The sequence below is a fragment of the Gopherus evgoodei genome, chromosome 7, assembly GCF_007399415.2.
Source record: "Gopherus evgoodei ecotype Sinaloan lineage chromosome 7, rGopEvg1_v1.p, whole genome shotgun sequence".
Classification (NCBI taxonomy): domain Eukaryota; kingdom Metazoa; phylum Chordata; order Testudines; family Testudinidae; genus Gopherus; species Gopherus evgoodei.
Genome location: NC_044328.1, coordinates 48,397,777 through 48,421,315, shown reverse-complemented (window position 1 = coordinate 48,421,315; position 23,539 = coordinate 48,397,777). Strand labels below are relative to the sequence as shown.

The following is a 23,539-nucleotide window of genomic DNA, read 5'->3' as shown; positions in this document are numbered from 1 at the left end:
TTCTCAGTCAGGTCCACTTCACTTTTATTCCAGCATAAACAGGTATGGAAATAGCCTTTGTGGAGTCGTATGTATTCTTGTCAAGATTTAAATATAAAATGTATTTTATACTTTTTACTTTATATTACAACAAAAACTATGTAAAAGACTATTAAGGTTGCACAATCAAGCACTCGGGTTAGAAAGGCCAGAATGAAGGTTGCCTATCCAGCCTTAATTCAGTCCCCTTGTGTGTATGCATTATTATATAATCTCTTAATTACTCGATCATGTATTATATTTTCCACAGGATCCCAGCCTCATTCTTTGCACAGAATGGATTGTGCTCACAGAATGAATCAAGACTGTATAGTAAATAAGGCTGTTGTTTGTAGGACCCCCTCGCTCATTTGTTGCAGAAGCTGACAGTTTTCATGAACCATGAACTTTTTAGAGAAAAAATCAAACATTTTGCTTGAAAACAGTTTCTGTGAATAGTAATGCACTGTAATTAAAAAAATATGTAATTACGTAACTGAAACCACTGTCTGAAACATGGTACAATATGTCTATAATAATTATTATTACAGCCCTGGGCTTTTCACTGACAGTTACAAAACGGCAGGTTTTCTGTCTTGATGAGTTTAGATTTTAACCTTATCTAACCATGTGCTCTTTTTCCTTTTAGGTCTGGAAGACGTAAAACTACAACTTCTTTTCTGATATTTGCTGGGTTTGCATGTATATTTACCATCTTTTTACCTGATAATTCTGGTGAGTATGTACTGTTGTCTAAGTAAACTTGAGCTAGTCTATCTACAGATAACGGTTTTACAATTAAACTCAACTAATTTGTTAGGAAATAGTAGGGGGCTAGTAAAGTCTCTGTATATTTTGGAGATATTCTGATTGCATTAGAACTGGACATGGTACAAACTATTGAATAAAGTTGTGACAAATAGTATTTTTACAATTATTACAGTAGTTTTAAAAAAATCCTACCAGATTCATTGTAGAATCTTGAGCTATCTACTCATATGTACATTTTATTTTACTTAATGTTACAAAGTAGTAGTGTTACTATTGAGATACTGTTTGGCAGAGGCTCCCAACCTTTCTAGACAACTGTACCCCTTTCAGGAGCGTGATTTGTCTTGCGTATCCCCAAAGTTGCATCTCTCTTAAAAACTACTTGCTTACAAAATCAGACATAAAAATATAAAAGTATCACAGCAAATAATTACTGAAAAATTGCTTACTTTCTCATTTTACCATATAATTGTAAAATAAATCAATTGGAATATAAATATTGTACTTACATTTCAGCATATAGAATATAGAGCATTATAAACAAGTCATTGTCTATATGAATTTTTAGTTTGTACTGAATAGAATATAATATGAGAATGGAAACTAGAAAGGGATTGTACACCTCTATCCCAATATACCCGATATACCACAAATTCAAATATAATGCGGTAAAGCAGTGCTCCGGGGGTTGTGGGGCTGCGCAGTCCAGCAGATCAAAGCAAGTTCGATATAACGCGATTTCGCCTATAACTTGGTAAGATTTTTTGGCTCCCGAGAACAGCGTTATATTGGGGTAGAGGTGTAGTTTTAAGTGCTGTGAACATTTGAAACATTAGTGCAACGTGATTATGTCCAGTTTGCATAACTGTATTTGATGTGTCATTTGCCTAGGAGTTGACCTTGATATGTGGGTATGTCAAATTTGCCTGCTGATGTTACCCAGTTTACTGAAAAAGATATTGGAGTGCCTGAAATCCCTCTTAAAGGCATCCTAGGGATTTCTCTAAGTCTAGCCCAAGGCCAGACCAGAGCACTGCAAAGGGTAAATTCTCAAAGTGTAAACCTGACCTAGCCACAGCGTTTGAGCTCCAGGACTCAATGCTAACACCTCGCATGCTGGTGTAGATCCTTCCCCTGACCAAGACCAGATAGGTGATTGTTACCAAAGTGCTGAACTCAGTCGTAATTAAAGCTAAGGCTGCTTCCTGTTATTGGCAATAGCCATGTTGTTGCTGCATGTATCAACCTTACCTTTTTTTTTCTTTTGGGACATTCACCCCAGTTCCTACTGTTTAGTAGTAAGAATCCTTGTGGATAAGATCTTTAGAGGAGAAAGAATTACTTACTTGTAAGTCTTGCTCTCTGGAGATACCTTTACAAAGGAATTCTCATTCAGTGATTGTAACTCCCCCAGAATTTGGGGTTTAGTCCCTTTTTAAGGTGCCTCAGTGTTTGCACTTAGTTTTTGTGTTTTGGGGGTGGGACTTATTTTGAGTCCTAATTAACCATTTTTAATTGGATGACCATCCTGAGAGTTTTATGTCCTGTGAAACCAAAGGAACTGACTGGAATGTTCAAAGAGAAGTATTTATATCCAGCATGCAACAGCCAGTAGGGGACCTGACTCTCTCTCTATCCTGGTACTTCGAACCTCAAGGGTCAAAATTATTTAAGTGCTGAGGGAGTTCTTCCAGGCTTGAGGTAATGACCTAAGGCTTAGAAGTGGAAATCTTTTTGGAATTATATCTTCAGAGAAACAGAATTACAAGTAAGCATTTTTTTCCTTTTTAATGTAAAATTTTTCCTAATGGGATAGCCTCATGAGATACACATCTCATTTGCATGAGTGCTTGAGGAGGCTAAGATGTAACACACTTCAGTACAATAGTAATAGAATGTAAGAGCACTCAGTCTGAAGTATTAAACTGCATTGAGCAATTGCAGCCTCAGTTTATATTATACCCCTGAGCAAGTGAAGGATCAAACATTTATTAAAACCATATAACATTGATGTCAGTTTCAGCGGAACAGGTATCTTATTCTGCTAATGTGGGGCTGCAGCCCCGAATATCAGCTTTCCATAGGCACTGAATTCGAACCACTTTTTAAAATACACTGATTTAAGAAAAAGTAATATCTGTGTTTGATATGCAGGCCAAAATAACTAGTAGTTTCTGCTATTTTATGTGACTGACTGACTTTCATTTCAGTCCCTTTCAATCCAGACTAATTTTTTACTTTTTCTGATGATTTTTTAAAAACAGTATGATGATCTGTTCATCCATGTGTCAAAGCAAGAGTTAAAAAAAAATCATCTTTAAAGATAGTGCACTAGCACAGAGTAATGGTTGCTGAAGCACTGCTGAATTTCATAAAACCTACTCTGTTTGGAGTTTCGATGTTGTGGTTAACTGATAAAGTTACCATGTGTGTCAGTTTCTAGCCTAGTCTGAGTAAAGTTGGTTCTTGGCCCAGAATGATTGTAGTCAGTTAAACCATTCAGCTCTCAGCATCATACAGTCTGATTCAGTTCCCAGCATGAAGTGAGGATTATTCCCTCTCTAATTTGACCTTGTAGTTATTAGAACAAAGCAATGTTTATTAGCCTGAGTCTGCATTCCTTGAAGTATTTAACACAAAAATCTTGATTTTATTATAGTGGATTTAAATTTATAATTAGGTCCTAAACACACGCACTTCATGCCTTCATCTGTCAGAAACTTGATTTCTAGATAGCTCAGCTTGTATATCAACCAAAATAGATCCAAATAAGTTCACATGTGGAATAAGACAAATTACAACTCTTCAGTCATTAAAATTAAAATACAGTTAGAACTCTCTTATAGTCCCCCCTCCACTTCTCCTTCCCATTATTTTAGGATTAAGACATTCATTCATAGGGACTCTGAGTTGGAAGGTTGGGCAAACTAAGCTATAATTTTATTTGGTTTCAAAAATGATTCTAAGAGGTGGGAGCAGCTTCCTTCATTTTCGTCTCTCGTAATGTACTCTGGTGAACAAAGGTAGTAAGTTCCAACCAGGAGAAAATTACTTACTCAGATTTGTGTGGTAGTACACATGAACGTTCTTTTAACTTGTGCAGCTCTTCCATTGATGTCAATGTTCCACTGAAGTTGAAAGTTATTTTGTATATCTGGGAGGGAACATTTTTTTAAAAAGCAATTCATATTGAATTAATCATATCCTGGGACTTTTTCTAGTGTTTGATTGTGAGTGCCAGACAGAATTTTAATCTGTGTAATAGGGACTTTGAGGGTTACACTTTCCTGCATGGTTAGTTCTTCTAAAGTAAAATATAAACACATATTTGGGTTCTTCAAGATGGAAAGTGCCGTTGAATGAAACTTTGCCTACTGAAGCAGAAGAGTAAAATATTAATGTGTATGATGATCCTTCATGTGCAACATTTTTGATGCAATTATCATAAAAGCATAGTCATAGTGACTATTCCAGGTGCTCCAGCAGCTGCCTAATATCAGCTTCATTTATGAGCAATCTCTGGTCATCTCTGACACACAAAAAATTGCAAAGGTCAACCAATTGGTGATTATACCATAAAAAATAACTGAATGGCAAAGATTTGAGCTTGATAAGAAACTTGGAACTTTCTTATTTTCTAACATAATTTTCACAGAATTCTGCCCAAAATAGTAGCACAAAATTACCCATTTTCAGAAATATGTGAAAAACTTTCCTTTGGGTATATTCCTCCAGACAGATTTAAATTCACAGGACTGCTAAAAGGTGCTTCAGGTGAAGAAATAAAGGAAGAACTGAAAGGTTTCATTTTGACACTTGATGTGAAATTGCTGGTTAAAAATTAGAATTGCCTCACTAATGGCTATCAACATCCATTCAGGAGAAACTGTATTCAATACTGTCTAATACTTCTGAAAAAAAGATCATGGAATATTGTGCCCGAGTTGCTAATGATGCCATCCAGGAATGCAAAGGGAAATATTGCAAGTGAGTCTTTTGTGTTTTGCCTGAGCAATAACATTATAACATCTCAGGTATAATAATCCTAAATGTCTAATGTATGGCTGTTCAGCACATCATTTAAGCCTCACTGAAAAAGCAGTAATATTTGAAGTTCTAAAATGCACTGTGGAGTTTAAAAAGTGTTGTAAACACCATCAGTCTCATGATTTGTTGATTGAAAAAAAGAAAATTGATTCCCCAGTTTCCCAGTGACACTCAGTGGAATTATCAGGAAGACTGGGTTTCTGTGTTTGCATCCAGCTACTAGATGTATGTTGATATTTGCATTGAGCACGTGGAAGATTTTTTGAATAACCTTTGTATCCCCTTTACATTACAATGGTTTCTGCAGGAAGACATGAAACTTGGAAAAGCAATAGAAGGAAGTTTCAGAGTTCCAGTGTATATGCTGATAACACTAGTATTTCAGGTCCAGTAGAAATCTGGCTTGATCCAGTTAAAAAGAATTGGAATCATACCAGGACAAAATAAAAAACAATTGAGAAACTATCTTTTCCACTACTTAGCCAACATGACTTGATCCAAAGAAGTTGAACCCAGAAATGGAGGAAGAATCTGAAATACAGTTCTTGGAACATAATTCTGACTTTTTTCCTTCTTTTCTAGCAAGTAAAATTGAAGATCCAGATTTCTACCCAAAACATCTTTTTACAAATGAGTTTGTGTCACAGTTTGTTTCATCAAAATGGTAGAAGTAAAATCATGTTAACAGGAGAGTTAAACTGGATTCTTTCAGATTTTAAAAGATCTGCACTCTTCTCCAGTCAATATAGCATCAATTGAGTGTGTGTTTAGTGAAAGGCAAATAAGTTGGTAAAAGTGTGTTGTTATCTAAGGAAAAATACAAGGGAGTAGTAGGCCTATCTAGTTAGTAGACTAGGGTATCAATTACAGTGTTCTTGTTTTTACTTACAGAATTTCAAACTTTTAGACCATGTATGTCTTTAGATTGAATAGGCTTATGAATTCAGTCACATAGTCCATGATTTTGTATTTCATAATCAGGGCCGGCTCCAGGGTTTTTGCCTCCCCAAGCAGCAAAAAAAAAAAGCACCACAATTGTGATCTACAGCTCTACCGTCGCTGCTTCAGTCTTTGGCCGCAATTCGGCGGCTGGTCCTTCGCTCCGAGAGGGAATGAGGGACTCGCCGCCAAATGGCCGCCGAAGACCCGGACGTGCCACCCCTCTCCATTGGCCGCCCCAAGCAGCTGCTTGCTGGGCTGGTGCCTGGAGCCTGCCCTGTTCATAATACATTCATATTTTTATTTAATTTTTACCTTAAAAAGTCCCACCTTTTCTTTTTTTTTCTCTCCCTCGCTCATGTCATTATTATTGCTAGTAACCTTGGGTTTCCCAAAAAGCATTAGTAGAGACTTCTTGGTCAGAAATGTACATCTTAGTCACAAAACAGAATATGTGTTTTCTCTGGAGGCAAGGATTTTAGTTATCAGAAAAACGTATGTCAGTGTGATGAAGTCCTGTATATGTGATGAAGGGCTTGGCTACGCTGGAGAGTTGCAGTGCTGGTGAGGGGGTTACAGCGCTGCAACTCAGGATGTGGCCACACTTGCAAAGCACAGCCAGCACTGCAACTCCCTGCTTGCAGCGCTGGCTGTACACCCGGTCGTGCCTCGGGTGTAGCGATTCCAGCGCTGGTGATGCAGCGCTGGTCAGCAAGTGTGGACACCACCAGCACTTTTATTGGTCTCCGGGGTATAAGGAGGTATCCCAGAATTCCTGTCCACAACAAACCGGAAGAAAGAGGGAGCTCGGAGTTCAGCCAAACTGCTTATTTAAAAAACAAACACAGCTCCTGTTTGCTGAGCGAGCGGAGGCAGGCAGGGGAATTCCTTTGGAATGTTCACAGCTGTTTGCTTGAAGAGAGAAACAACACGCTCACACGGCGGGGAGGGGGAGTCCGTGTTGAGCAGATGCTTCTCTGGTCTGACGGCTATTTAGGAGTGCATAATTTGCATTTAGTGAATAAGAGAGGGGTGAGGGAAGGGGTCAGAACTTTTAAAATGATTGAAGGTAGGCAGTGTGTGTCTTCCAGTCCTTAGAACTTGCAAGGCAGGGAGCTGAGAACAGTGTCAGCTCCAAAATTGTCTCCCCCACGCTCCCTGTCACATTCCACCCCACCCCCCTCTTTTGAAAAGCACGTTGCAGCCACTTGAATGCTGGGATAGCTGCCCACAATGCACCACTCCCAACAGCGCTGCAAATGTGGCCACACTGCAGCACTGGTAGCTGTCAGTGTGGCCACACTGCAGCGCTGGCCCTACACAGCTGTACGAACACAGCTGTAACTACCAGCGCTGCAGAACTGTAAGTGTAGCCATGGCCGAAGTAGCATCATAAATTTGAGTACATCACCTGGAGCATCAATTTATGATCCCACAGGGAATGCACAAGGTCAGACAATACATTTATAAAAAATATTCCTATGCAAAACCTATTTACAAGTGGTTTAAAATATTTTTTTTTAAAAGGTCTACACGTAATTAATGAACTGTGGGGAATTTTTTTTCTACAGAAAAGAGGTCTTTAATTCCTTCCTATCCCAGTTCAGGAGGATATTTGTTAAGTGACAGGACACATAGCTTTTATACTGGAAGAACAAACTTTAGTAGCAAAAAATAAATGCTATACTTATTTTTAAGTCGCTTGAAAAAGGCCATATTTTCAACTTAGTACAAAAAAACCCAGAGAAGTGTACATATTTCTTTATATTCACATTTATTTATTTTCTCTCTTCCAAAGGTTTTTTCTTCAGTCCAACTCTGTTAGCTTTGTGTGGAAAATTGACCATCAGTGCTGCCTTCAACATAGTGTATATTTATACTTCTGAACTCTACCCAACAGTAGTGAGGTAATTGAAAATTTAGATCTGAATCATTTTTGGCATAGGAAATATAACTTCTGGCTAATGATTTGTTTAAATTTGTATTACTGCATTAATTGTTAACCTTGGCTCAAATAAAAATATTTAGATTCATAGACTTTAAGGCCAGACGGGACCATCATGATCATCTAGTCCAGTAGTTGTCAAACTGTGGGACTGGACCCCAAAGTGAGTTGAGACCCCATTTTAATGAGGTCACCAGGGCTGTCTTAGACTTGCTGGGGCCTGGGGCTGAAGCTGAACCCCACTGCCTGAGGCTGAAGCCCTTGGGCTTAGGCTTTGCCCCCACTCCCGCCTGGGGCAGTGCGGTTTGGCTTTGGCCTCCACACCTGGGATGGTGGGGCTGAGGCAGGCTCAGGCTTCACTCCTCCATCCTGGGGTTGTGTAGTAATTTTTGTTGTCAGAAGGGGGTCACAGTGCAATGAAGTTTGAGAACCCCTTCTCTAGTCTGACCTCCTGCAAATTACAGGCCACAGAATCTTGCCCCACTCACTCCTGTAATAGACCCATAAGCTCTGGCTGAGTTACTGAAGTCCTCAAATCATGATTTAAAAACTTCAGTTTCAGAGAATCCACCATTAAGATGAGTTTAAACCTGCAAGTGACTCATGCCCTGTGCTGCAGCCAAAGGCAAAAAACCCAGGATGTCTGCCAATCTAACCTGGTGGTGCCCTGGCCCAGCAGCCAGATAGCTGGGAAAGAATTCTCTGTAGTAACACTGAACCCTCTTCAATTAGGGTCCCATTACTGGCTGTTGGAGATACTTTCTACTAGTAGTCACAGATCAGCTACATGCTACTGTAGCAGTTTCGCTGTACTATACCCTCCATAAACTTATCAAGCTCATTCTTGAAGCCAGTTAGATTTTTTGCTCCAACTACTTCCCTTGGAAGGCTCTTCTAGAATTTCACTTCTCTGATGGAAGTCTAATTTCAAGCCTAAACTAACTGATGGTCAGTTTATATCTGTTTGTTCATGTGTCAGCATTGGCACCGAACTTAAATAACTCCTCCCCCTCCCTGGTATTGCTCTGTCTGATGTATTTATAGAGAACAATCATATCTCCCCTCAGCCTTCTTTTAGTTAGGCTAAAGAGTCTGAAACAGTTGATAAAGCATGTTTGTAGATGTAAACAATTTTCACACAAAAGGAGTTGACTGGTGGCTGGGTTATTATAATTTCTGTTTGTTAATTTTTTAGTAAAATAACATGATTTCATACTTATCAAAACGACTGATAGTAAAATTTATTACTTAAATATACTTTTTATGTCGGACACATGTTCTACACCATTTGATGGGTTGAGGACTTCATTCCCCATAGCTTTTGAACTGGCAACTTTCACAAAAACTAAATCCACTTTAAAAATATGGAAAACAAAAATCCTTCCCTAATTAAATATAACTAACCCTAGATATATTTTTCGTATTTCCATCACTAATTTTATTAGTAAAATTCTTATTCATAAAAACAAATTTCTACTCCATGATTTTCTCCTTTGTCTTGCTCTTATACAAAACACCTTAATTAACATGATGGAAGAACATTTTAACTTAATTCTTTGATATGGCACATGTAATAAAAAGCTGAGTTCTTATAACACTGCTGTATAATTAAAGTCCCCTATATAGTAATTATGTGATGTCTTTTGAAAAACAGTTACTTATTTATACCTTCTTGTTATTTAATTAAAAATTTTTAACAAATAATTTATATAGAGCCTTAGCAACCACATATTGTTTAACAGATATATAATATGCAAACAAGTGAACTGAAATACCAACCATATATTAAATAATTCACAATAGGTTGACAAAAGCTATCACACCTGTTATCAGAAGTAAGTTAACAGCCAAGTTACAGAAGTGAAGTACACAATACCCTTCCTGTTCTCCCCCTCTGCTGCCAAAATATCATTTATATGGGAGTAGTGCCCCAAAAATGCTGATCAGAATTTGAGTCCTATTGTGCTTGCTGCTGTGTAAACAAACACAAAGTAAGATATGATTCCTTCTCCAGAAAGCTTATAGTCAGAAAGGACAATAAAATGATAAAGAGAAAAAAGGTGAGGGGCAACCATGTATAAGCAGAGTCATCAGAAATATGGTAGGCACACAGCTTGTTAGCTCCTGTTCTTTTTCCTTTTATTCATTTTTCTTTATTAGAGGGTAGGGAGAAATAGCAGTAGGAGGTGAGTAAATAGTAAGAAAAGGGGATGCTGAGTGAAATGGGGAAGGAAGGAGAAGCAGACAAGGAGAGTGAGGATGTTAGTGGAAGGAATGTGAGTGAGAGAGGTTGGAAGAGGTTGGACCAAACACCAGACAATAATGTTCAGAGTTCAAATAGTAAAAATCAGTTTGATGACTTCATTAGCTGTAGAGGTCAGGAGAGCGTAGATAGTCAGAGCTTTTACAAATGGTGACCAACACCTTGAACTGCACTTAGCACTAAAGGTTCATCATTATTCTAAGCTTATAAGATATCACAACTGAAGGAGATCTGTACACTCTGATTCTTCAGGATTTTGCAATTTCTGTCACAGACCATGGGAGGAGCTTTACATGAAACAAATCCTTGTGTTTGAAAACCTGGGCCAAGTTTTAGGTTTATAACTAAATCACCTGAAAACTAGTTGAATTTGGGTTTTGTTACAAAAATGTTGTGTATTTTTAATGTTTGCCTCCTCGTCCTGTACTTATCATTCTTCCTGAGTCTGAATTGTGTCCGTTAAGCTTGGAGTGATAAGTTTTTTAATTTCTTGGCTTTTGATTGTTTCACAGTGATCACATGGTTTAAACATTTTATTTCATTAGTCATATTGCTGCTATTGCCAGATATGCAGCAGCTCTACCGAGAATTATACCAATACTCAATTGTAATTGAAATAAGTCATTTGTGATTGGGGGGCAGGGCTTGTTAATCAGATACAGCACTGTCCCCCTGGAGAATCTGTACACTTATTTCTGGAACAAAAATAACCACATGTTATGTCTGGAGAGGTGGAGAGCAGGAGTGGAACAAGGAAGAGTACCATTTTTCTAAACTATTTTCGTTCTTGAAATTTGATTATGTTTTATAAAACAGTACGTTATTGCATCGCAGGTCCCATACTAAAAATGTTTTCATTTACAGGTTAGTGATTGTTTGTTTATATATTATTGATATTTTAATCAGTTTCAAATATTTTCATTATTTTATACAAGAAAAATGTCACACTAGTACTTCAATTTTTGTGCCAGATGGTTAATTTGAAAACAAAACTTTAGCACCACCTCGTGGTATTATGAAGTTTTGCAGACATCTTCAATATTCCTTTCCTCATTTTATATTGAAATGTAACTATGCTGTATGTTGTTAAATTAAATATTTTGTTCAAAAGCAAAAATTTAAAAACAGAGGAAACCAGAGATGTCATAGTATAATTCATTTCTTCAGTTTTATTACTAGTAAAATACATGCAGGTTTTAATTTCAGTTAACACCTATTTAGTACCATAGACATTTAATATGCCTCCTAACATCCAGAAAATATAGGGGAAAAAAAAACCCAGCAACCAAAAAAACAGATATGCATTGCCTGCTGGTCCAGAGACTAATTCTATAATAGAAACAATGGCAGAAAATGACTCAGTCCAGAAATATAGTTTACTAGAACCAACACAAAGCTATAGTACCTACTAAGAACACTTATTTCTTCTTCAAATGATTGTTCATATTGATTCTACTGTTGGGTGCACAAACACCCCAGGCACATGTGAGATGATTCTTTTGGCCAGTAATGTCTGTTGCAGCCGCACCCCAACCCTAGATTTTTCTCCACCTCCCAACTCCCAGGTCATAACGTGTGGAGGCAGGGCCAATTGTCACTTAGATCCTTCTTACCACCTGTGAACCCTTGCAGTGTCTGTGTGCTTCTCTGCGACTCAGTTACAGTAATATAAAGGGCCCAGCTGACTTCAAGCCCCTGGAGTTTTTTCTTACTACCCGGACTTGCCTTTGCAAGGGTTCTCTCTAGATTTTATTGCAAATGGTTTTATAGTATTATTAAAGTTATTAGTTAATTATTAGTGTAATTAGATTAAATGTTACCACACTTGATGATTTCATCCAATACCCGGTACAGAGGGATGCCTCAGTCACTGGACTTGAAGCCCTGTGTTTCCTGCAGTAAGCCACCGCCTGTGAGCATCCCACACCTAGGCTACTTGAAGTGTTTGGCATCGCTGCCAGATTTGCAGAGATTTTAAGCCTCACACAAAAAAGGGCCATGAAAACAGACTAAAGTTTTTACTTATGGAGGCGGGCTTCAGACCTCCGTCAGAGCCAGGTCAGTTGGACTTGGAACTGAGTGCTTTGGCTTCAGTGAAGAATGCATCTCCTGCTTGCCTGAGTCCAGCCACTGCTCACCATCCCCATAGACTAAGAAGAGGCATAAGGCCTCCAAATAGACCGCTGAGAGTAGATCTCTGGGACTGAAATCTGCTAGAGGTGCAGTTAAGAGCAGAGTGCTGCCAAAGTCCAAGCACATCTCTTCTCTGGCAATGCAGAAACAGGGACCATTGACTCCAGGACCAAGGCAGGTACTGTTGAGTCTGAAGTCTAAGGGAGCACTTCCACATCTGCAGCACCGCACTGTACTGACACTGTCATGGTGCCAGTTACACTGGAGACATTTGTTGCTGCCAGAGGTCTCTTGAGCTTCTCAATACTGATATTGCCAATAGTGCAGGAATCTGTGCTCTCAGTACCAGCAGACCTGGGAGCTGCAACAATATCGCTGCAGGACTCTGTGCCAGGTCAGCCCTGACTGCCTCATATGGCTCATCCTTCAGTACCATCAAAGGGGAAGCCTGCAACACTTGCTACATGGCTTCCTTTTCCAACTCAGCACCAGTCACTGGCACCATCAGTCAACGGAAGGAGAGTTGTCCTGCTCTGAATCGGAGGTTGAATCCTACATTTCCCAACATCACAACTGCTCTCACTACTCCCCTCTGAGGCACTACTTACCCTGCCAAGGATCATTCAGCTGGAGCACTATCGAGTGGGTGGTGTGACAAAGTTCCTCCTCTACCTTAGTGGGTCCTGCGCTTATTGGCAGATTTGCACACCTCAGTGATCTTCCCCACAGTCTGGATCAACTCCTCCTGTGTCTGATCAGGAGTTGGGAGGTTTGGGGGGAACCCGGGCCCAACCTCTACCCTCAGGTTCCAGCCCAGGGCCCTGTGGATTGCAGCTGTCTATAGAGCCTCTTGTAACAGCTGCATGACAGGTACAACTCCCTGGGCTACTTCCCCATGGCCTCCTCCAAACACCTTCTTTATCCTCACCACAGGACCTTCCTCCTGGTGTCTGATAACACTTGTACTCCTTAGTCCTCCAGCAGTGCACCCTCTCACTCTCAGCTCCTTGTGCCTCTTGCTCCCAGCTCCTCACACGCACTTCCTCTCCTCTGGCTTCCCCTCACCTGACTGGAGTGAGCTCCTTTTTAAATCCAGGTGCCCTGATTAGCCTGCCTTGATTGGCTGCAGGTGTTCTAATGAGCCCGTCTACCTTAATTGGTTGTAGCAGGTTCCTGATTACCCAAGTGGAGCCCCTGCTCTGGTCACTCAGGGAACAGAAAACTACTCATCCAATGACCAGTATATTTGTCCTCTACCAGACTCCTGTACCCCACTGGCCTCGGTCTGTCACAGTGGCCAGGAGGTCACTGGGGTCCTAAACCTGTCCAGTGGCCTTTTTGGCATCTGTGGCATCCCCCTTCCTGGTTTCCAGACCATATTCAAGGCATTCATATTTAGTGGCCTCAGAGAGAGACACAGCACCTATTCAACAGAAAACACCAGTTCTTCTTCGAGTGCTTGCTCATATCCATTCCAATTAGGTGTGTGCACGCTGCATGCACGTTCGTCGGAGATTTTTACCCTAGCAACACTCGGTGGGCTGGCAGGGCGCCCCCTGGAGTGGCGCCGCTGTGGTACCAGATATATACCCCTGCCGGCCCCTCCACTCCTCAGTTCCTTCTTACCGCCCGTGTCGGTCATTGGAACAGTGGAGCGCAGCTTAGCTGATCTCCACTTCCCTAGCGATTCGCTCGTTTCTATTGTAATTGTGTATATAGTTTGATTTCTTCAAGTATAGTTAGTGTTTAGTTATTAGTTCTGTAGTAGTTATTGTAGATAGTTCAGAGGGAGCGGTGGTTAGCCCCTTCCCCTCGCCTGGTACCAGGGCACATGCCTGGTTCAGCGGGCTTCAAACCCTGCTCGGCCTGTCATAGGCCGATGCCCACAGGAGACCCTCACGGCTCCTGTCTTAAGTGCTTGGGTGAATCCCATCTTACGGACAAGTGCCTCATCTGTAAGGCGTTCAAGCCCCAGACTAAAAAAGAGTGGGACATTCGCCTAAAACAACTTCTGATGGAGGCAGCGTTGACTCCCTAGTCCTCGGCACCGTCAGCGGCACCGGGAACAAGTGCCTCCTTTGCACCGGAGCGCACGCCAACAGTGAAGGCTCCTCGACATCAGCCATCACCAGCCCAAGCTCCCACCCGGCACCGTTCGCTCTCACCACGGAGCAAGAAGCACAAGCCTCCTGCGGCTGCTATATCTACACCGCAGTCTGAGCGCTTAGCCAAGTTGGACTGCCCGGCACCGTCGACTGCTGCGGCACCGACGTCCTCCGCACTGTTGATTCCGGCCTCGCAAGAGCCGTCGAGTCCGGTGCTTACCAGCTCCCCGGCTCGCGTCGTGGTTGAGCTTATTGTGCCCTCCGCTCCAGAGACGTTCTCCATGGCACGGGACTTCATTGCCTTGACGGAGCCTGAGCTTGCCTCAACCCCCGGCGCCGCCGGTGCGGGTTCCTCAGTCCATAGGCAAGCTGGCCCTCATGAGACCTTTGCCCGGTACCACGGAACGTTGCCGGTCCCGATCCAGGTCCCACAGGCACTCCCGGTCCCGCCATTGATCCCGGACCCGCGGCCACTCGCAGTCCCTGTACCGTTCCCCATCGAGGTACCGATCGTACTTGCGGCACCGTTTGAGGTCCCGATCGCCGTCCAGATACTACCGGCACTGCTCCAGATCTCGGCACCACTCGCGGCACCGTATTTCTCGCAGCCGATCTCGGCACGGCGATTCCAGGGACTGGTTGACCTCCCAGCACCGCGCTGGTCGCAGGTCCTGGTCCCACTCCCAGCACCGTCACGACTCTCGGTACCGTTCTCCGGCACCGCGTAGGGATGGTTTGAGTGGACACAGAGACCCACATCAAACAGTCTCTGCCCCCCCGTGGCCGTCTCGTCATCCGTCGATCTCCTCCCATGCAGACACTGCATCATATGAGGATTCGGATAACCACCAGGGACCTCATCAGTGGCCCTTTTCGACGCCTTGGGCCTATCACCAAACCCAAGGTGATCCGCATATACCATCGCGCTCCGACGCTTCTGAACATCGGACCCCAGAGACCACAGTAAGCAGACCTCCCCCGGCGGGTGCGAAGGAATCTCCAACCCACGTGCCAGACCCACAAGATCCACTGCCTCAGGACATCCCCCAAGACCAGGAGTTGATCCAAGACCCGCTTGTCCCCGGGGTTTCATCCTCTTCTTCCCCGGATGAAGCAGTGGCGGGGACGTCTACATCTGGACCTCCCCCAATCAACCTCAGGTCACACCAGGACCTTCTGCGCCATGTCGCCCTCAATATCAACTTGCCCGTAGAGGAAGTTCCTGAAGTGGATGACCCGGTTGTCAGTATACTGTCGGCGGAGGCTCCAACCAGGGTGGCCCTCCCCTTCATCCGCTTGATCCAGGCTGGAGCGGATACCATCTGGCAATCCCGGCATCCGTACCACCCACAGCCAGAGGAGTTGAATGTAAATACATGGTACCCTCCAAAGGGTACAAGTACCTGTATATACACCCTCCTTCTTGTACATTGGTGGTACAGTCCGTCAATGAACGGGAGCGCCATGGCCAGCAAGCCCCTGCTCCTAAATCAAGGGAGGCCAGGCGAATGGATTTGTTGGGGAGAAAGCTCTGTTCCGCGGGAGGCCTCCAACTCAGGGTGGTGAACCAGCAAGCCCTCCTGAGTAGGTACAGCTGCAACACCTGGGAGGCAGTAGGGAAGTTTGCAGAGCTTGTCCCGCAGGACTCCCCCCAGGAATTCACAGCTCTCCTGGAGGAAGGGAAGAAAGTTGCGCGGACCTCCCTCCAGGCCTCGCTGGATGCCGCCGATTCGGCAGCTAGAACCGTCGCCTCTGGAATTGCCATGCGGCGTATATCGTGGCTGCAAGTGTCAGGCCTGCCACCTGAACTTCAGTACACTATACAGGACCTACCCTTTGATGGCCAGGGCCTCTTCTCCCAGAAGATGGACCCTCGGCTACAGAGTCTGAAGGACAATCACGTAATTATGCGTTCGCTGGGAATGCATATGCCGCAGACTCAAAGACGATCTTTCCGGTTGCAACCTCAGCGCCCCTACCCCTCGCCTTGACCAAGGCAAGACTTCACCAGAAGGCGAGGTCGTACCTCTCGCAGACGACAGTCTGGACCTCAGGGGCGTAACAATTCCAGTCCCACCAAGCCACTGGCGGGACTGAAGCCAAACTTTTCAGGGTGCGCCCGAGAGCACTGTACCAATGACCTCCCAGGATCCTTTTCAGTTCGCCAACCGCCTTGCCGCATTCCTCCCTGCGTGGTCCCAGCTAACTTCAGACCGTTGGGTCCTCCGCACGGTGGAGTGTGGCTACTGTCTTCAGTTTGTTTCAACCCCAACTTCCCACCCTCCCTCCTCGTCCCTCTTCAGGGACCCCTTTCACGAGCAACTCCTTCTGCAGGAGGTTTTGAGGCTCCTTGCGATGGGAGCTATAGAGGAGGTTCCGGAGGAATTAAGGGGCATGGCGTTCTATTCCAGATACTTCCTAATTCCCAAGGCAAAAGGTGGCCTCCGGCCTATCCTGGACCTGTGAGAACTGAACAAATTCATGAGAAAGTTCAAGTTCCGCATGGTGTCCCTGGGAACCATCATCCCTTCCCTGGATCCCGGAGATTGGTATGCTGCTCTCGACATGAGGGACGCATATTTCCACATCGCTATTTACCCTCCGCACAGAAGGTACCTACGCTTTGTGGTGAATCGTCAACATTACCAATTTGCAGTCCTTCCATTTGGCCTCTCCTCGGCCCCTCGGGTATTCCCGAAGTGTATGGCGGTAGTTGCTGCCTCCCTCCACCATCGTCGAATACATGTCTTCCCATACCTCAACGACTGGCTTATTCGAGGGACCTCCTAGGCTCAGGTCACCGCTCATGTAAACGTCATCAAGGACCTATTCACCCATCTAGGCCTGATTATCAATCTGGACAAATCCATTCTGCTACCTACGCAGAGGATAGAATTCATAGGGGCCATGCTGGACTCCAATCTTGCAACGTCCAGCTTGCCCCCACAGTGGTTTCAGGCTATAGTCTTCTTTATACGACGACTACAAAGCTTCCCAACAACCTCTGTCTGCACCTGCCTCGGCCTACTCGGTCACATGGCTGCATGCACCTTCGTTACGAAGCACGTGAGACTGCGCATGCATCCTCTTCAGACTTGGCTCGCCTCAGTCTATCGTCCACTCAGGGATGCCATAGACATGATAATCACAGTTCCACCAAGTGTTCTGGGCTCCCTCGACTGGTGGCTGACGCCCTCCCTGGTGTGTGCAGGTTGTCCGTTCCATCCGTCACAGCCCTCTGTGTCTCTGACAACAGACACTTCCTCTCTCGACTGGGGTGCTCACTTAGGGCACCTTCGCACCCAGGGCCTTTGGTCCTTTCAGGAGCTGGCGCTTCACATCAATGTCTGCGAACTGAGAGCGGCCCGACTGGCGTGCCAGACCTTCCAGCATCACCTACAGGGCCGTTATGTTGCAGTTTTCACAGACAACACAACGGCCATGTATTACATAAACAAGCAAGGAGGGATGCAATCTTCCCCCCTTTGTCAAGAGACGATGCGACTGTGGAACTTCTGCATAGCTCACTCGATAGACCTGGTAGCCTCCTTTCTCCCGGGAGTCCGGAACTCTCTTGCGGATCACCTGAGCAGGTCCTTCCTGTCCCACAAGTGGTCCATCCGTCCGGACATCCTCCTTTCAGTATTCCGGAAGTGGGGCTTTCCCCAGATAGACCTCTTTGCCTCCCGAGAGAACAGGAAATGCTAGGTGTTCTGCTCCCTGCAGGGTCACTCCCCAGGCTCCCTCTCGGATGCGTTCCTAATTCCCTGGGTAAATCATCTACTTTATGCCTTTCCACCCTTTCCCCTGGTCCACAGAGTCCTGCTCAAGCTCCGCAGGGACAGGGACAGGCTAATCCTGATCACCCGGTGTGGCCGAGGCAGCACTGGTACACCAGGCTGCTCGACCTATCTCTAGCGGACCCGATACCTCTGCCACTCTGCCCGGACCTTACAACACAGGATTCAGCAGACTTCACCACCTGGACCTGCGGTCCCTCCACCTGACAGCATGGCTGCTGTCTGGCTAAACCAATCCGAATTGCTCTGTTCCACCCCGGTGCAACAGGTCGTCCTGGGAAGCAGAAAGCCTTCCACGCGGATGACATATCTCACCAAGTGGAAGCGCTTCTCCCATTGGTGCGCCCAGCGTAACTTTATTCCCGAAGGCGTATCAGTCCCCATTATCTTGGACTACTTATGATACCTCAAGGAGCAGGGCCTGGCGCTCTCTTCGATAAGGGTGCATCTAGCCGCGATTTCCACCTTCCATCCTGGGGAATCTGGCAGTTCGACCTTCTCTCACCCTATAGTTTCTAGGTTCCTTAAGGGCTTGGAGCGACTCTACCCTCCGGTTAAGTGCCCTTCCCCTATCTGGGATCTCAACCTTGTATTAGCTAGGCTCACGGGCCCTCCCTTTGAGCCATTAGCCACATGCTCGCTGCTGTACCTGTCCTGGAAAACAGCCTTCCTCGTCGCTATCACCTCAGCCAGATGAGTATCAGAGCTTCGTGCTTTGATGGTAGACTCCCCATATACGATATTCCACAAGGACAAGGTACAGCTGCGACCGCACCCGGCTTTCCTTCCCAAGGTGGTCTCTGCCTTCCGCATTAATCAAGACATTTTTCTACCTGTCTTCTTCCCGAAGCCGCACGCATCGCGCCAGGAACAACAGCTACATACTCTGGATGTCCGCTGGGCCCTCGCCTTTTACATTCAGAGGACCAAACCTTTCAGACGCTCGCCTCAGCTATTTGTAGCGGTCGCGGAGCGCATGAAAGGCATGCCTATCTCTTCCCAGAGGCTCTCATCCTGGGTGACGTCCTGTATCCGGACATGCTACGACTTGGCCTGCGTTCTGACTGGCCATCTCACCGCCCACTCTACTCGGGCTCAAGCTTCGTCCGCCACTTTCCTGGCCCACCTTCCCATCCAGGAAATATGTCGCGCAGCTACCTGGTCTTCTGTCCATACTTTTGCATCCCACTATGCACTGGTCGAGCAGTCTAGAGACGATGCCGCCTTTGGCTCAGCGGTCTTACATTCCGCAACGTCTCGCTCCGACCCCACCGCATAGGCAAGGCTTAGGAATCACCTAACTGGAATGGATATGAGCAAGCACTCAAAGAAGAAAAGACAGTTACTCACCTTTGTAACTGTTGTTCTTCGAGATGTGTTGCTCATATCCATTCCACACCCGCCCTCCTTCCCCACTGTCGGAGTAGCCGGCAAGAAGGAGCTGAGGAGCGGAGGGGCTGGCAGGGGTATATATCCGGCACCATAGTGGCGCCACTCCAGGGGGCACCCTGCCAGCCCACCGAGTGTTGCTAGGGTAAAAATATCCGACGAACATGCATGCGGCGCGTGCACACCTAACTGGAATGGATATGAGCAACACATCTCGAAGAACAACAGTTACAAAGGTGAGTAACTGTCTTTTCCTGAGCCTGGCAAAAAAACCAGTATTGGGCACCAAGAGCTGGCTCAGGTGGACCATGTTGGACAAGCGATCGAGGAAGAGCAGTCCCAAACTGCGCTGGGCTATTCTTGATCCTCTCTCAATGAGGTAGTCTCCTCAGGAGTCATTTTGTGTCCCCCAGATGTTTTTAAAGAGGGTGATATTGAGCCTGGATATCCAAGTGTAGTAAGTGAAAGAATCCTTATGCCCACAACATATTTTGGCCACAGAAGGTACTTCCAGAGTGGCCTTGCCTCTCAACAGTCAATTATGGACCCCATTAAGACGCTCTGGCAGTCCTTCGTCTCTTTTCTCCACCTCAAAAGGACCATGTCAAATGCCATGAGCCAGCACAGGGATTTGAGTTTCTCTTTTTCTTATCTCCCCCACCTCCAGGCTCACTGGTGGTATCAGTGGCCAATGAGAGGGAATGATAGGGGGGCATCAAAGCATGACCCCCAAATCAAGATGCAAAAAATTAGATCTCTTTGGTAGGAAATTTTATTCTCCAGCGGGGTTGCAGTTTAGATTTGCCAACCAGCATGTTCTCTTGGGCTGATATGATTTTAATGTCTGTGACTCTGTGCCAAAGTTTAGAGACCTCCTAGAAGAAGCTGGGAGGAGTTCTTCTCATTAGTGGACGAGGGTAAATCTGTGGTGAAGAGCTTCACTGCAAGATGCACTGCATGCAATGGACGTGACAACCAAGTCCCTGGCTTCTTCAGTGGCCATGTGCAGGAGCTCCTGGTTGCAATCCCCAGGGCTTCCACAGGAGGTCCAACAAACTTTACAGCACCAGTCCTTTGAAGGGGCCTTGCTCTTTTCAGAGCAAGCAGTCTCTAAGCTCTGTGGTTTGAAGGATTTGAGGGCAACCTTAAAGATGCTGTGATCATATACTCCAGCACCTTCCAGGAAGCACTTCTACCCACAGCAGACCATAGACAGTGGGTATAACAAGCCAGCACAAGCTAAGCCTTCCCTGGCACAGCTATGGCTGCTGGATGCCGGTTGTGGGGTTTGTGGGGTCTGTTTGCTTTCCCGTATCACTGAACTCCAGGGAGATTACTGATGAACCCAGGAAGCTAAATAACACATACTGTCTCCTCAGCTGCCCTGGAAGCTGCATGGCGCATATAAAAAGCTCAGGTTCTTTAGAAGAGACGTAAGTTTTTCCTGCTAGGTGGCTTGGGGTCTCAGGAGGGGAGGTGTGGTGTGGCTTAGGGGGTCTCCGGCTGTCCCTGGGCTCCTCCGGCCATGGGAAGGCAAGCAGGGTGCTCGGGGCTCCAGCCATGGGGGCACGCCTCGTGGCTTCTCTGGGAGTGGGTGTGTTCGGGTCTCCAGCCACTGGGGGTGGAGCGGGGAGCCTCCCTGCCCATGCAGCAGACCCACTATTACTCTGACCCTGCTCCTCAGCAGGACCTGCAGAGAAAGAAGAGTGGGTATTATAAGTGCAGAGATAGGAGGAGATTGTCTACATCAGTGCCTGTCCCATCCAGACACGGGAACTGGTATGCTCCCTTGACTTAAGATACACTTACTTTCATGTAGCAGTATTTTAAGGTTACAGAAGTTGCTCAGGTTCACAGTGAAACACTCACATTACCAATCCACTGTGCTGCCTTTTAGCCTGTTGGCAGCTCCTCAAGTTTTCACAAAATGTGTCTTTGATAGTGACGTTCCTGAGGAGACTAGGGCATGTCTACACTAGAAACGTAGGTCGACTTACAACCACTGCAGCAATTACCACTGTGAGCTCCATGCCTGGAGTCTGGGTGGCTTCTGGACTCCATTGCAACTGCCGGGCTCTGAGCAGGGATCTGGGAGCCTGTGGGCAGCCACCCAGCTGTGGCAGAGAGCTGAGAGCTGGCGGAGGTGGTGGTTGCAGGGAGCTATCTGAGGTGATGCAAAGATCCTTCTGGCTCCAGTCATCAGGAATACCTACTGAGGTCCAAATCATCGTAGCAGGTCTTCTGTTTGAGGGCCACAATTTCTTCAAGTCAAAAACTGATAAAGCCCTTCATTCATTAAAGAACTTTATAGCTACTTTTGCATTCTCCCTGGGCTTGTATACTCTGGCTTGCTTTCTCCTTGGATAGACCTAAAACTTCCTTCAGATAGTATGGGAGAGAGGGACATCATTTTAATCCACAGAAGGCATCAGAGCCACTGAGGAAAAAAGAGTTTGTAACATAGATATCTCTTCCTCAGTTACGGCACACTTGACATCGTCCTCTGAACAGCAGTTTCTACACCACTGTTGAGAGCCTAACAGAAATTTTTGAAGATCACTACCTTGCCTACCCCCTCATCACTTTTGGCAACTGCCTTTTTTTTGACACCTGGACTGGGAATACCGTGAGATTTGTTAGCAATCGGTACTGTATATGTTCTAATATCTCTCTACCACTGTGCCCACTCACCTTCCCTGTCCCTTGTCAGCAGCCTCTCTCATGAGATTCTGATTTTTATTCCTCATTATTTTCTCATTCAAAAGAAGAAAGAGGTTTGAAGTCCTACTCTGTACCTTCAATGTCTCAACATCCAGCTCACAAAATGTATCTCAGATTCCCGATGGGAACGTTTCACTACTAGTGCAGGGTCCTGTCCTCTGGTCTTTCTATAGCACTGAGGGTGTTCATCAAGTGCTTGCCAGAGATAGCCACGCATTCAGAGACAAGTGATCCAGGTCTACCCATAGTTGGTTCGTGAGCTGATCTGAGGAAGATGACCATAGCAAGTTATTGTAAGATGACAGCCTTCCTCACCAGCCTCTCTGTGCAGCCCCAGTCACCTTCTTTGCTCTGTCTGACATAGTCTTGCAGAATACTGGTCATTCTACATCCAAACTATCATAATTATGTCCGACAGCCTAGATGTGACTGGCCTATATTCACTGAAACAACTTATTGAGCTAAAGTAAAGAACATTCTGCTCCCAAGCAGGAAAATCTTATCTGGACTGACTTAGAAAGCTGAAGTGGAAAAGGTTTTTCTATTTGGACATCTCAGGACCAGCTGGCTTCCTTCTCAGCACTGTTTCGACTATTTACTAGCTCTAAAACAATCTTTGCATTAATTCCACAAGGGTCCATAAAACAGCAGTATTTGTATATCACCCTTCTCTCCAGTGTTGTCCTCACTGTATTTTCTCACCCTCCAATGGCTAGATTCCTAAAAGGCTTTTATTAATGGTTTTCCTGTAGTTCACTAGTCTCCTTCCTTTTGGAACTTCAGTATAGCATTATCGAGATTGATGGGTCCTCTACTTTGAGTCCTTGGCAACTTGTTCACTATATCACCTGTCAGTGAAAACTGACTTTTTTGGAGCGATTACATCAGCTTGAAGGGTATGGGAGATTGAGGCCCTTATGTCAGGTCCTCCCTATACATGATTTTCTAAGGGCAGGATTGCTCTCAGGCCTCTTGCCCAAAGTTGTTTAAAATTCATATGAACCAGTTTATTCATCTCCCAGTTTTCTTCCCAAAGCCTCACACAACCCTGGGGAAACTAACCTACATACGCTAGTTGTAGTAAGGGTATTGGTACTACCTTAACAGGACAAAATCATTCAGGAACACCCCTGTACTCTTTGTGGTGTTTGCTGATAAGAAATCATTTTCCGTTGATCTTTTACTCTTCATAAACATATCAGTCAGTGATTCTTCATAGCCTAATAAAATATAGGGTATAGAGTTTTCAGAAAATGAGTAATCTGATTATTCAGAATATGTTTTAGCACCTTACCCTTTAAGAATATATACTGTGAACAGAATGTTTGTAGTGAGATCTCAGCCTCATCAATAGTAATGTACTGTAGACTCTCAGATGGATGGAATAAATCATTATAATTTATTCTTA

At 44.9% G+C, this 23,539-nt stretch overlaps 1 protein-coding gene across 6 annotated transcripts in view; it reads left to right on the top strand.

The window, feature by feature from the left end:
- Nucleotides 1-23,539, top strand: part of LOC115654988 (solute carrier family 22 member 15-like) — a 67,309-nt gene that overhangs the window by 37,994 nt on the left and 5,776 nt on the right. For all 6 annotated transcript variants that reach the window (XR_004001313.1, XM_030569935.1, XM_030569936.1 and 3 more), the window contains 2 exons: nucleotides 668-753; nucleotides 7,574-7,682. Coding sequence is in view for 5 of the 6 variants with exons in the window: in XM_030569935.1 (XP_030425795.1) it covers nucleotides 668-753; nucleotides 7,574-7,682 (195 nt within the window). In the remaining variant the exon portion in view is untranslated. The remainder of the gene's footprint in view (nucleotides 1-667; nucleotides 754-7,573; nucleotides 7,683-23,539) is intronic.